General features: G+C 41.7%; 1 protein-coding gene across 4 annotated transcripts in view; it reads left to right on the forward strand.

Annotated features, from left to right (window-relative positions):
* LOC126563914 (sodium/hydrogen exchanger 3) overlaps positions 1–14,983 on the forward strand; it is a 35,016-nt gene extending 20,033 nt beyond the window's left edge. For 2 of the 4 annotated variants that reach the window (XM_050220710.1, XM_050220711.1), the window contains exons 16-19: positions 3,675–3,737; positions 3,866–4,027; positions 6,105–6,438; positions 14,615–14,983. In XM_050220710.1, the coding sequence (XP_050076667.1) occupies positions 3,675–3,737; positions 3,866–4,027; positions 6,105–6,438; positions 14,615–14,948 (893 nt within the window). In that variant the 3' untranslated portion in view covers positions 14,949–14,983. Of the gene's footprint in view, positions 1–3,674; positions 3,738–3,865; positions 4,028–6,104; positions 6,439–9,333; positions 9,442–14,614 lie in introns of those variants that run through there. The other 2 variants (XM_050220712.1, XM_050220713.1) reach the window with 2 other exon arrangements.
* The last annotated feature ends 800 nt before the right edge of the window (positions 14,984–15,783 follow it).

The following is a 15,783-nucleotide window of genomic DNA, read 5'->3' on the forward strand; positions in this document are numbered from 1 at the left end:
CTATCGAAGGAAACTGTTGTCCTCCATGATACCGATAACCAACATGTGTTTTGATGGTTTTATTCGTCGTGTGCAGTTTTTCATTAGCATTCTTGTTCCGTTTTTCTCTTCCTATTACTTCTCTACTGCTTGCTGATATCTACTATCTTTCTACCCTTTCTGATCGATGCTCGTCTTTTGCATTTATAAATATCGTTCCGAAAATCGTTTCGATTTACTTGTGTAAATGTTTTTTTAGCAATGATGGATTGTGTATTTGATATTTGGACAGAGAATGTCTGCTTGAATTGTGTATTTTTTATTGATAGCATTAACAGCTATCCTAGAATAATGTTGTTTTTGTTTTTGAAGTTATGTATTGAATTTGTGTGAAAGTTGTGATATGCTAAATTAATTTACGGATTTAAGGACGTATGCATTAAAGGAAAAGCGAAAACATGTTTCTCTTTTTCATGCGATTACTATGCCACCAGGGAACCGTTTCATTGATCGGTTTCCATTCAATTCTAGTTGGTTATATTCCTCAAAACTGCATTCAAGTACGCAACTGTTCAAAATGTCTAGTGGGTCCATCGGTTTAATTGCGGTAGCTACGAAAATTATGTTTCACACTGGGTTCGCGTACCGGGGCTATATACCCATTCGTACCATCCCCCCATAGTGAAGACTACTGGTGGAATTTTCCGAATGGATTCATGAATCCACACCAACTCCGAAGTATAAAAACCGAATACAACTCCGGAAAAAGTCTAATCGGAAAAAGGAGTAATCTTCGATATTAATTCCGGATTCAACTCCGGAGCACACTGCGGAATCAACTTCGGATTCAAAACCGAAGTGATTCCTGTGCCGCCTCCGGATTTTCCCAAACAAAAAAGTTCTTCTTGGCTTAATGAGAATTTACCCATCGCTTGTGAGGACGCTGACTATCCAATTACGTACTATCAATGAGTCTCGTAAGCATTTGAATGGCCTTTATGGCTTTAACAGGCCAATCGTCAAGTCAAGTAAATGGGAAGAACAGCGATAGCACTATGCTAATTAGTTTGTTGGTACCGCCTGTCTACTTTGGACTTAACAAAATGTGTTATTGTGAGGATCCGATCGATTTAAGTCGACGGATTTATTAGCAGAAATGCCTTCCAGCTTTTGTAAACAGGAATGTCTCTTCCCGTCTTGTTTTTTCGTAGGAGGTGATAGTAGCGACAAGCGAGATTAATAGACCAAAGAGCCTTCCAGAGCTTGGCCGGATATAGCTTCCACTACTCAAAGCAATTACTAGAAGAAACAGAGCTGTTAAGCATTGTGAGGCCCAGTGGTAATGCGTCAATGGCGCCAGTCTCCACACGGCAGGACTGGAATTCAAATCCCATCCGTACCGTCCCCCCGTAGAGAGGACTGACTATCCAACTACGTAGTATCGGCTAGTCTAGTAAGCCATTCGATGGCAGACGCGACCTAGTAGGTCGTTAAGCCAAGAAGAAGCCTAAGTATGCCGCCAACCCCAGCTAACGCTATAAATCTAATAAATTATAAATCATAAAGTGATCAAAAAAGAGGACCTTTATGCTAAAGAAAATGCCAACAAACTTTCGTCCCTATAGTCAAAATGTTGCTTACTTTAATGCATACGTTACAGTGCAATCGAATCGAAACAGTCTTATCGTTTGCACGTGATGTTCCTTGAACAAACGCTAAGCAAGTCATAGATTTTTTTACTTGATCGGCACATGTTTTAAAAATTATTTTGTATTTTTGTTCAGAATCCTGATACGATAAAAAAGTACTTTTTATTTGAGATAAATCCTGAAAGACCGTTACTGTTTCTACCTTTTTTCGGTGTTTCGTGTCACGAGCGTTTGCCATCTCTATCTGTTTGTCTATCTGTTTGTCTCTTCCTCCAGCCGCATCGCCGGCTATAAGTGTAAAGCATACACTGGCGGCCACCGGAGGCGACCGTGGTGCAAGTAAGACAACAACCGCCACTTCTACTACTACTTCTACTACTAACAACAACAGCTCGCTGATCGCACATATCACAAGCCTGCCCGGGTTCGATCCCACCAAGGCACGCATTGTGAAGCACTACACGAGCAAGTTTAATTCCGCCTCCGATCCCTCCACCTCTTGCCCGTCCGGCAATCCCACCCAAGGCCAAGAGCCCCCCAGTAAAGCCAATAGAAACACCCTCACACTCAACACCTACAACAACAACAGTAACTTCAGCATCAGTTCCGCATCCGACAGGGAACGGATCACGCCGACGGCGGCCGAATCGTTCCTGCCCTGGCGCAGGGACCGATCCTATCAGACCTTCGGTATGTGTCCATGGGGGTGTGCCGGCGGTGCTCAACCAACTAGCCATGCCGGCCACGCCCCCCCCCCCCCCCACCCCACCAATCTCCCCCTGCCCACACACATATACACACGTACACATCGCTGTGTTCCGTTTTCGCAAGCTCGCTGTCTTTCTAGCGCCTGCTCACACTCTCCCAATCTCAGTTTTCTGCCACTCAAGTTGCGCTGCCAAGTTTATATTATCGCAAGCTTTTTTACCCCCGTTTTTTACTTGCGTTCTGTTTGATTTTGTCGTTTCGATCGGTCGCAGAGCAGAGGAAGCCAATTTTTGCAAATAATTATAATTACCGCGCCGTTGCGTGTATAGAGCGTTTGGTTGTTTAGATAGATGCAGTTTGCATATGTTGTCCCCGCATAGTGCAAACAAGTTTAGCTCCTTAGGAGAAGAATGCCCATTTTGTTAGCTGTTTGTTTTTTTTTTTACTTCTTGTTACTGCAAATTGTTTTTGTTCGATACACAAACACGGGTTCGACCGTTCCATATGCGAGCGGTCGGGTAAGTTGAGTTTGTTTCAATTTAGTTTCGTCTTACTGGTGCTCTAGTTCTTATAGTCGGACACGTTCACTTTTCTGCATGATGGTTTGCGATTGTTCAAAATTCAAACTCTTGGTTTCATTTTTCCGTTACTGCCCAATATTCGATCCAATGTTACTCTCTCAAATCATGTACAAAAGATGACACGTTTGCTTTTCCACCCGATCGGGGGCGGACAAAAGAAAAATCCTTAATCGTCTCGCGTCGTTCGGTCTGTAAGAGAGTGGGTCACACGGTTCACGGGTTTCGCAATGTGTGAGATGATGATAAGCAATTACTTAACGTACGGCTGCGACCTTGCGGAAATTAGTTCCCAACGGTCCGACGGATGACACTGAACTCACTGTTGTATGTTGCAGATCCGCTCACACTGTCCTTGTTGCATCACAGTTCACCATTTTCACCCCGTTTCTGAATCGATCACTCCCCCTTATTACTGTGCGGCTTACTGCACGCTGGCTATCACTATAGGATCGTGCTAGCTGTTGTAGTTGAAATTTTTCCTCGTTTTTTTTTTGTAATATTATTTGCCATTTTTTCAGTTAAAGTTCGTTATTGTTGTCGTTGTTGTTGATTGATGGATCAATTTATTTTCTTTATAATTTTGTATTAGCATGATCAACAAATTTAGTAAACTTTTGCCTTCTTTATGTGACCGTTTCAAGTTCAAAAAGTGTATTTGTTGTAAAGAAGAAAAATTATGCTTTTTTGTGTGTGTGCGTGTGTGTACTAGTTTCCTGTTGCTTATAACATTTTTCGTTAACTTCCCCCCGTTTCACAGTGGACGAAAGGGGAGCAGAAAAGGAAGACAAAAGATTTGCCCGAGAGTCACGATTTTTGGAATGTAAGTACAATTTGTAGTTAATTAGATTTTTAAATAATTAATTATTCATCATATGTTAGCGAAAGATTTATAAATCACTAGAGAGAGGTTGTCTAATGGATGCTGCACTTTTCTCTATCTACCTACAGCGGAGCAACGTGTCGCAACACCGACTGCAATCGAATCGGTCCTACCCTGGAAACGGGTCGACGAGAGTGACGATAATGGTGCTATCAAACAGAACGAATTCCCATCGTGGGCTTCGAACAAGGAGTATCTAGCTTACAATTCACCAAGTGCAACATTTTTGGGTAAGTCACGTGCGCACCCCGTCCACCCGTAACGAGATCCCTTTTCGATAGGTTTTAAGGCTTTAGGCGGCCGTTTAAACGCTGGAGACTTTGAAGCAAAGTTTCATCCACCTCAGTGGAGACGACTCTTTGCTTACGCACCATATGTCCCACGATACGGCCTTAGGTCGTGGGGGCGCAAACGAAATGGAAATCGTTTAATCTTTCCTACACCGTACAATATTCACCCTAGGGCGCAAACCCTTTTTTTTTTGGTTTCTCACTTGATAATCGCATTTTTGACGCGATAGGGCGCTACAATTATTACGAAAATTCTAATTCGGCGCTACTTGCAGCTGTAGTTTTCATGACACATCAGGCAAAAAAAAAAGGATTTTTATTGCATGTACCAATCAAACCCCAAGCTAAAGCCGGTGTAACGGACATCCATGGCAGATAGAGGTTTAGAGTTTCATTTTTTATTTTGTTTGTTTGTTTGGTTGTTTTGGTTTGTTAACTTAACTTCCAATGCACCACCAAATCCGTCAACCAAAGCATCATTACACTTGAAGATTGCATACACTGCTTAAAGTAAAATTTTTAAATAATTATTATGGACGAAAACAATGTTTACACAACAGCCTTTAGTGCAGTATTCCAAATCCAACAGTGAGAAGCAAATGCAATTCTACTTTGTTTGCTTTAGATTTAAAAGCACCGCTTTCATGTTTTGTGCCGTTTGTTTCGTTTAGGATGACAATACATCCTTCACTGAGCTGTTTGTGTCGATTTTTTTTCCTCTTCTCCTTGTTGTGTTGATTCGTTATGTCCACATTTATCTTCCCACATGAAATATAGTTTTGTTTTTCACGTGCAACACAGTTTTATGGAAAGCAGAAGGATGTGTTTTCCGCACGTTTAAGGGCACCGACAACATCGCTCTTTCGCTCTATCTTTCTTCAGCCACTATCTATCTTCCATTTTTCAATTCGTCTCTTCCCTTCAAACTGACTCGTGTGTACGATCGTCCATTTCTAAGTGTAATAATTGTGTATATACGTGCATGGCGAATGAAATGATATCGATGTCTCGTACAAATTGCTCGTACAAGCAAACGCATATAAGTATACATGGAAGTATGTACTATTGCTGATGCTGCTGATGCTGCTGTTGCCGCTTCTCTATATCCGTACTAACGCTGTTGTCTAGCTCATGTATTCAATCCTTCACAAAGAAAAACCTCCTCTTCTTCTATCGTTTCTCTTTGCAACCTATTTCGTGTCGTGAACGTACCACCTTATCACATCACTTTGTACTGGCGCGAGTGCAATTTAAGTTGTTTCATAAATGTTTATGCCTTCAAGGAACCGGTTGTCCGGTGGACGGTTGCATTCAATTCCTCGGGAACCGTGTATTTCTTGTGTGGGCTTTGGATGATTTTAAGCTTCTGTCAGTTTGTCTGACACTGAGTCCTGAACTTTCCTTCCAAAACCACTCTCTGTGTAATGGTTTCTCACGTATGTGAGACCACAATCGTTCCCCAGCGTTCGTTTTAGGTATCTGTTTTATGTTAAGTTATGTTAAACTTTCTAGATTCATATAATTTCTGCATCCGCGCATTAGCTTGCACCTAACCGCATTTTTATCATCTATCCGTGCCTTCCCCGTATGGTTTCTTTTTTTCTCTTTACACGATCCAACCTCAACACGACATCAACATACAAATGCAAAACCAATCGACACACCTACACACACACACAACCACCCACCCACCCTCAACATGACTGTCAACTGCCGACGATGGCTCGTCTGATGCTTGGTGCAATCCATTCCTGATGAAAACAAAACATCCCCCGAACCACCTTTGGACAACATTTCCTTCGCCCTTTTCCCAATTTTGCTCCCTTCACAATCCCCTGTGTGTTTCAATTGCACCGCTCGCGCGCCGCTCTTGTGTGTGTGTGTGTGTGTGTGTGTGGTTGTGCCACTGTTACTCCCCTCTCCACCTCACCTATTTTCCGCGCTCCCTCCCACTTCACCACCGGACACGCATGTGTGAACTTTGACCACAAATACCACAAAAAAAAAAAAAAAACAGGTGGCTTAACGCAACCTAAACAGGCTAAGTCCGTAATAGGTCTGTTCCGGCGCGAAAGTTCCGGTTCCGGCGGGGTCGTCATCGGCGGAGTGACTGATTCCGAGACATCGACCCCGGTGGCGGCAACCACACCGGTCGGCCGTGTAGCGGTACCGAAGGACAAACGGTCGGCCTCGATCGCCGGCTACATCACGATCGATGGCGGAGATGCGGCCGGCAACCCGATGCTGGATCCGCTCGGTATCTCGCGGGCCGGGCCGCACGCGAATGCGTTCCCGGTGACCGCTAGCCATCGGCGTAACAATCGGCGCGGCTCGATGCTGGAACTAAGCGGGTAAGTGTGTTGGACCATAAACGAAATAGATCTCTCAAACTTCCTAGTGCGATTTTTCTTCATTTTTTTTTTTTCGCTCTGATTCGGATCCAGATCAGTCGGTTTTAGATGAGAATGTTTTCAAATGGGATGTGTATTTCCCATTAGTACTAAAATGATAATCAAACGCTCGAATTTAACGATCGGATAAGATGACTCCCGCGATCGTAGAAAAGATTAACTTTTTTTTTTTTTACAAATTGGCATTTGGTAAAGCTTATTTTGAAGATGAAATAGATTTTGGATTTGAAGCAAACTTACCTAGAAAAGTTCGTCGAATTCTACAACCGGTAAGACCTGAAAGTCCGGCCGCAAATTTGGTGCAATGGTTATAGATGAAGTCTTGCTACCACAATTCAGGAAGTGCAAACAAAAAAAAAAAAAAGATCAAAATATTTAAAGTTTTCCCTTTTCAGTTCAGTTTTTTACCCTAAGTCCTTTACAAAAAAAAAGTGTGCTTTGCATGAGTATATAATTTGATGTAAAAGCAACCGACAAGTTGCCCTTATTGTGTGCTGTTGATTTCAAGTATGGCTGTGATTCGTATGCGTATGTGTGCTGGCGCGTGCGTGCGCCTGTGTGTTTTTTGAGTGTATTATGTTAAGCACAGTAGAGTATTTGATCTTATCTATCTCTATGTTGAGCGTAGTATGTGGTAATTAATATTTAACTTATTTAACTATATATATAACACAATAACCGATCGTACTCTCTCACGCTCACTCTCACATCAACACATTCCAAAACCAAACACTATAACTAACCATAAAAATCTCCCAACGGTACGAAAGGAGACACACATACACACACACCTACTCGCATACTTCAATTACTGTCAGGTTATCGAACTTAATGGAACCCAAAAAATACCCGAAAATACACCTTAACACATCAGTTACATACAGCTAAACTAACACATCAGTCACATGATGGGAAAATTCGGGATGGGAAATTCAGTACTAACACGCACATAACTACTACCCGACGGCCTATACCCAAATCCAAAATTTCCCCTCCCAAATTCCGTTCGATCCTGAAACACACCGACTGAGCCAAAACTCTGGTGCGGTTTGGTCTGCTCGGGAATTCGTTGCCTATTGAAATCCTTACAAATGCACTTTTTAAGTCGTTTTTCTTATGTCCTACTTCACAAACACGTTTTCTTATGTGTTTAATGTTTTACTCAGGTAATATGTTACGAAACAGTATCGGTTTCATGTTTTCTTACTTTCAAAACTGTACTTTATTTCAGTTTTGTTACTTAAGGCTTTAGCAAGACGTTTGTTTTTTTTAAAAGGTGATGTAAAAAAAAATGTAAGGTACAAGCGTTGGTTGTTGTTGTTGTGGTAGTACAATTATTCTACACGTGTGTGACACCAACCTGTAACCCCGTAACCAAAAAAAGGATGGAAGGGCTCTGTCCACAAAAAAAAAAACAAACCAGCGCGAAAGCGCTCTTTTGGCAGTGAAACCGTTTTTTCACCTGTTGTTGTTTCTCTCTTTCTTTTTTCTTCTTTCTACAATTCTTTCTTCTAGATAATGTGGCCTTAGCAAACAGTTTTCATCGGTAAATGTGTGCTCTTTTTCTTCTTGAAAACTAAAATTTAAAAAAAATCAAATCTTATTTTGCACATTCGGATAGCACAAAATTTACGAAAAGCTTTCGAACTTTTTGGTTCTCTTTTTCTATCTTTCTTCTTCTTCTGGTACAATTCTGTCACGCTGAATGCAAAATTCACTTTTAATTAGTGATCATATTTTATAGTCTTTTTATACCTCAGTAACATGCAAACTGATTACTATTCGCTGTCGTTAAGTTGGTATTTTATTTTAAAAATACATTCCAGCAAGTAATTGTTGCTTTTCTGTCAAGCTTGTAGCCACTTTTTGCCAGCCTTTTATTTGCTTCGATCGTGCACAAAGTATTCTTGGGCAATGGTTGAAGAACTTTTCAACACTGCTTGATGGAGTTTTGTTGTCTTTCGTTTTGTTTTTCCCCCAACCAACAACCCAACACGTTCTTCGTGAGCTTCTCGAACCAGCTTCTCGAACCTTAACTCCCGGCTTGATCGATACTATAAATGTTTCATGCTCGCATTCGTCCTTGTTATTATTGCTTCACTGCCATCGTTCTATCTTGAGATGCTGGGTGCTTGGCTTGCCCAAATGTGTTCGTCAGTCTCGAATTTCGGCCACATAATATGTATATCAACAGCAACGAATATTTCCCTGTCTTTTTTTTTTTTTTTGTCGTCTATAACAAGAGGTGGATTTTAAGATTTTTTGGTTAACTCCAGAGCAAAATATAACTCGTTTTGATTCAAACTGCTTTGTCGCAAAGTGCACAAGATTAATAGCAGTCACCAAAAGAAGGTGAGACGAAGTAATTGATTTTTTGATAATGCTTTGCTTTTTAATAATCTCTGATGTGAATTATCAAGAGATTTCAGTAACAGGATCGATTTCCGATAAAAGGAAAATAAAACACACATAAATCAATGACACCCGTTACTACACCGAATCAGAATTGTAACACTTTCAACAATACAAAAAGATACACAAGATTACAACAGAACATATCCGGTCAATGTAATACAGGCGACGCAGATGAATCCATTCCCGGTCATTGCGATTTCCAACATTCGGAAATGCTTGAACGTCGAATCTGGAAACCAAACCGCCTACCACCCACCCACCATTTCATCCAAAAAACGAAACACAAAAACCACACCACCCACCCACCCACCTTTACAGACCTGCATGCGTCCAATGGTTGGCGTTTGTTTGTAGTGGTTTTTTTTTCTTGTTGTTGTTGTGTGTGTTCTTTAAATGTTCGTTGTTGTTACCCTTCCGCAGGCTGCTAGTGCCCGGACGACGGCCAAGCCGGTACACCCTAGAGCCCTTCCCCGCTCCACCACTCGAGACGGACGACGAAAAACCGACGCAATCCCAGTAGAGTGTAGAGCGTTCTGAATGAAGAATGCGAGCGAAAGTGTATAGCAGTAGTAGTAGTAGTAGTAGTAGTAGTAGTGTCGAGAAGCAAAATAGCTATATGTTTTAAAAAGCCATTACAACAACACAGTATCGAAACATCCTTCGCTCCTTTCTTTTCAACGACTACTTTCTATATTCCCTGTAAAAAAAACGACCCTTTAATCACCCACTAAAATCATCCTCGGTACACTTCCGCTCTAATACCGGAACACCGTGACCCGGTCACATAATAAACACTCCCTCCCCCCAAACTTAACCAACCTAAACCACCAAACCGCATGAGACCGCTTCCAAACGTGACGGATGGGATGGTAACAAGCATGCGTCTTCGCAACGCTCGCCACGATGACGCTGAGCTGGTGAGCGGCTTCCAAGATGTTCCTACTACTACTTCCCCGGGTTAGCTACCACCGTGGTTATGGGTCGGGTGTTGCGTGCATGCCAACTGTTCTACCTGCCTGCATTATCGCTGATCCGCAGAGGGGAATGCAAAAAGCTAATCCGCAAAATTTACGCTCCCGTCGTTTGCATGTTTGCATGTAGTTTTTGTTTGTTTGTTTTGATAGGTTTGTAGCGTAGGCAAGCATTTTGTGGTATGTGGTAGAGAATCGCAACCGTTAAAGGTAGGTTTAAAAAATGTCCTTGGTGCTTCAAGCAAATGGTTATTCGTAGTATTCGTAGCCACCACCGTGGTGAGATAGAGAAACTGTAGATGATGTAGCTCCCAGTAACGCTATCCTCTAGGTTAAGCAACGAAAAGCAAAAAAAAAAAAACAGTCCTATATTCTCCCGCATTCTAGTCTAGCCAATGGTTTAAAGGAACCGGAAATACCTATCGGGACGGGTAGCCCACATGCCGTGTTACCTCTTAACAACAGCTTACATTTTCTTGTTTGATTTCTACGGACGACCCGAGCGTCCGCATTAAGTTTCCTTAGTGCTAGCAACGGGTACAGTCCTGACCCGTGTGACGTTTTGCTTGCTCGTCTTATAAACGCATTTCCGTTTTTCTTCCCTCTTTTCTCACCACCAGGTACAATACGACCGATTTTGACTTTAACCTTGTGTCCCATCGTCGTTTGTCGATGAAATGCTGGTATTTAACACTTAATATTTTGCAATTCCAATTCTCGTTCCTTGTTTTGACTCGTTTCCGCTAGTTATGCATCTATTATTGCATCCCATAAACTCACACCATCCGTGTACTAAACCACACCGAGAGCTACAGTGCAGAGCAGACGATCTTTGATCTAATCTGCTCATTGCTACTTTTACTACTACTAATGCAACCACTTCTATTAGTATAAAGTATTTTTCTTAATGTCAAGGAACACTTTCACTTACACAACTCTCCCCATTATTTCACGGTCAGGCGTATATTCTTTTTTTGATAGAACTTAAAACGAAATTTAAATTTGTAATTATTTCAATCGGCAAACGACACACACACACGCACACAAACACACTATGTACTTAAGTGCTAAAGGTATTCTATGGATGAACTGCCCTCCAATTAGTGGCATTTTTTCCTTTGCTCGACGTTGCAAATCGAACCCCTTGATTTTCCCGACCTTAATTAAACAACCTAGCGCACCCTACTTATTGAATCTTCTATCTCACAAACACAGCAATTCCACTAAAACCAAGTATTTCTTATGTAGTATTATGTATAGCGAATAGTATTAGAGGCTTCCGTCTCCCGAACAAAACATTGCATGCATTGATTCGGTCGGCCAAGCATTCAACTAGCTTCGCTTTCGCGTAAAGTTGTTAGCTATAGGCGGTCTCGTCGTCTCTCATCATCGGTTGTATACATTTGTTTGTTGGCATTTTATTTGCTTTTGTTACTGGATAAGATATTACGATCGCGATTAGTTCACCTAAAAAAAAAACAAAAGAAAAACGATCAATTAGTACAGGAGGCGGTAGTAACGTGCGGTCACAAGAACTGTAGCGCGTTTGGGATTGGTGGCTTACCTCTACTCTATAGTCTCAATGTAATGTGCCTTTAGTTTCCGCCACTCTTCCGGGATATCATCCTGCGCGATCATGTAAGGCCACTTACATCTTCCGATACGACAGTGCGATACGGGATGCTATCCTGGAGCGGATGGTTCTGGATGCGGTTGGTATAAAGCGGTACGGTTTTGTAATCTAATCTTACTGGGCAGCAGACAACCATAGCAAACAGATTAGAGCGGTATGCTATTATTACATGCTAGTAATCTTCTAACTAAGAAAAAAAAACACAATAGTAACGAACGTAAAATATAATACAACATGTGTAGAAATTGAATGGCTTGTTGTTGAACCTTTTGTATACAATTCGCATAAACACACACACACACACCAAATGGCGGAGGTACAACAAAGAATGAAAGAAAACTCGCTCGGTTTACTTTAACCTGCAATGTAAAAGGGTGAAATATTCGTTTCTGTATAGCGTTTTCTCGCATCCTTTCATTTGGGTTTTGGTTGTTTTCGGGTCACATTTCACGGTCAAGCGCATCGCTTATGCACATCATCTGCCTCACCTTGAAACACATTCATTTCTATTTGTTCACAGTACGCGTTATGGTTGCGCTTTCTCGGTGGTGTTATCACTTGCTGGGTGTATTTGATTTCGAATGTTTGATGTAGTTTACGTAAAGGTTTCCAAACAATCTCTTTCATTATTATAACCATTAACGTGTGCATTAAAAACAAATAGACTAAATTTAGCGATTTTTTTATTGGATGATCATTTGAGCTCAAGGTCATATCGTCTTCTGTAACATGTGTTCTATGCAAACAGACAAACTGTTACAGTTCAATCAGCTGATTTGATTCAACATAGCCCGGAAATGGCGAGGAAATAGGATTGAATATTTGTTTGTATGAGTTTTATCCCAGAAACCAGTTAAAAAGCGTGAGGCTTGCGTTGATCAGTCAGTTATGATCGCGTTGAATTTATAAAAAAATTTCTCATTTTTTGAAGAAAAGACAGAAGCATCTAACCAGAGGATAAATTTCGACCACCAAACATTGTTTTTTTGGTCGTCAAATGTAGCTTAACCTGAGCAGTGTTGGATCCAGTGTTGATTACTATAAAAATCGTATTCTCTATGTCTAATGGCTGGTTTATACGCTCATGCTATTTGCGTAAAATGGCTTGTATAAGCCAGCTTTGCACAGTTAAATCGTTGCCATGCCATATGGCTTATTTATTTGAGCAAAATCTGACTAGGACAAATATTTGGCTTGAGTGAGCGGAGAGTGCGATTTGAGCATGTAGATGTGACCGTTTAGGTTAACCCCACAATGTACTGTATTGTAGCGTGTATAACGATCCCCCATGGGGTGGCCCTGTGGTGTAGGCGGCAGTGGTGCCGGTCTTCAAATGGCAGGACCGGGATTCAAATGGCAGGGATTTGACGGCAAACGCTTCACTGAATCCTCTCCATGCTGAAACCACCCATTGGCATATCCCTGGAATTGTGGGGTTTTTTTTTTTCCTGAACGAGTCAGATTCGAATCAGTTCAAAACAAAACCTCCAAACGACCTCCGTTAATAGACTATGGTCATTTTTGACCTAAAAGGGGGTCGATATACACGTTAAAATTCGGTATTACGTACTGGCGTGCGTATCAGTGTATTCACTATTGCCACCTTATCACACTTAAGAATTAACTACGAGCGCAAACAAACTGATAAAATCGAACATCTTCATTAAATCACTTTGTGCAAACTGTTTTGTACAATTGGCATGAACGTGCAAACCAGCCTTAAGACGAAGCAATCATGAAACAATCCATACAAACGAACGAGACTGCCCATTGAGTGAGCAATTGAATCTAGTAGGTGACTTTCTTTTTTAAGACCTAATCCGATAACTTTGTAGCTAAGATAGAATAGCAATTGATCGTCCGCCAAAGAATTTTACAGCCGTGACACATAATTTAGCTACTGAAGAATACTATATTTATTAATTTATTTATATCAAAAGGTCTTTTTTTTAATGCATACTTGACAGAAAAAAACTGGTACAATTTACTACTACTTTCTGCTGAAAAAGATTAGGCGTCTCCATCGGCATTGAACAAGTCGTAGAAAATAATATTTTTAAGTCATAAAATAATTAATAAAATTATTTTTTCCTAGCTCATTATTGCTAACTTTTTACGTTCATTTACATAACATGCATTTATTCATATTACATTTAATTCATTTAATTTAATCTGGGGGTTAATATTATGGTGAATTTACCTTCATGTCGTACATTTGTATGACGTTGTAATTATAGTTACGAACAAAATAGTTGTTGCTGTACATAGAATTGCTTGCAGAGTTTCTCTACGAATCTTTCTCATAGCTTGTAGCTAGTTAGTAGTGGGCCACATTCGTTTACTCTTACTATGTGCCTCATCGGTGGTAGTCGGTTGCATATGCTGTTATTTATGTTGCGTTGAATATAGCTTTCACCTTCGAGTCGCTCTTATCACCTGACACTGTCAGGGTAGTGTTCTTCCCTGCTTGGTGGGATCATTCATCCGGGTGCTTGGGGAAGAATTCACCCGTCAAAAAATCGGCGTAAACCAATCCACGGCTAAATAGGGCCAACGAAGTGTCCTCCAAGGAAATTATCAAAATCCTTCGCCTGCGTTAACGCTAGCTAGAGAGCAACAACTTAGTTATGCGTCGTACCGTCCCGGTTAAGTGAACTATTGTTTTCAGTGGGTTCACGGTTGATCGGTACGAAAGCATTCTTGCCAACACTGCATCATTTTAGCTCCACTTGTTCACTCGTACTTGCTACGCGCGTAGACACCATCGAACTGTAAATTCAGATCTATCATATACGTATTTTGTTTCTTTTTCTCTTCCTCTCTCTCTCTCTCTTTCTCTCTCTCTCCCTCGCTGCCCCCTTCGTTTTTGTTCCCAATTTTAAATATTGCGTTTGTTCCCCGTACCTTGTGTCCTTATTCCTTTTGTTGTTGAACGCCTTTCTCCGTTCCGATTTCCGACGCGAAATCTCAACAACCAACTGAATCCTGCCTCGTTACGAATTCCCTCTCTCTCTCTCTTTTTCCACACCACAAACACACCACAAAACCATAAACCAACACATCATCACATTCACTTCCCTATGCGAAACACCACCAGCGAGGCAATCCCAGAAGAAAACTACACCAAATCCCTACCCGAACGAGACAAGTACGGAGCCCGCCGAGCACCAGCTCTAATCAAAGCGTCGTCCACCAACACACCGAAGTCGGCTGCCGGGCGTCGTTCGGGCGGTCCGGTGAACCCACAAACTACAGCCCTCCTGTCCGCCAGCTCGACCGATTCGGACGAGGATGACGATGTGGTGGACGGTGGCCACCGGCACCGGTCCGGTGATGCAACGCGCCGACTAAATGGCGGGGAAGACGACGAGGAGGACGAGGACGACGATGACGAGGACGAGGACTGTGCGGACGAGCAGCATCCCATATGAGAAATATTCATCTAGGGTAGTCGCTTGTACTATCGCGGTAAACTTTAGGCGGTCTTCACACGCACGTGAAGGCACGCTACACTGGTTGGGCCGACCAAGCAAAATGCGGCCCACGTTATGTTGTTGTGATCGGCAGACAGGTTGCAAATTACGCTTCAGCGCTTCTTCCAAATCGTTCCTCCCCGCGCGAATTCCGTGTTAAATCCGTTGCCTTAACGAGGAAAAAAAGGGAATTGTTCCGGTTCGTCCCGTTGTCAGACGCGAGACGGTGGTTAAAGTACATCCGTCAGTAGCAAACAAACAAACAAAAACAAATCCGGTGGCTAAATAATTACTATTATTACTACAACAACTACTACTACTACTCCAACTACTATCACTAATCGAACGTTGTGTTATGTTGCTGAAAGTATTCGAAAGCATTCCGGTTTGCGTTTAGGTAAAGATAAGGGACGGTTACTAGCGAACACTCACTGTCAGAACAGTTCAGATAACTGCACACCGTACTTAGTAGCAGTAGTGTGTGTGTGTGTCTTAGCAGAGTCTGACGGACGCAGAGAAAACGAATGGAGATAGTTTATTTTGGAAATTAGATTTTAAAACCAGACGGCAAAAACAATCGAACGTTATTTGTGTATAGAGATGTATTGTATAAGAGAAAAGGGCAAAGTATAAATGTTTTAGTTTTAACACATCATTTACATCAATGGAAAGCGGGTAAAATGGACGGAATCGGACGCGGAATACACATAATTTGGTGCTATTAACCTAAATGCAAGACCCGCGGTGATACTGTTTTTTTGTTCTGATACGATAGGACTCTTCCTCAGCTATG

The sequence above is a fragment of the Anopheles maculipalpis genome, chromosome 3RL (genome assembly GCF_943734695.1).
Source record: "Anopheles maculipalpis chromosome 3RL, idAnoMacuDA_375_x, whole genome shotgun sequence".
Classification (NCBI taxonomy): Eukaryota; Metazoa; Arthropoda; class Insecta; order Diptera; family Culicidae; genus Anopheles; species Anopheles maculipalpis.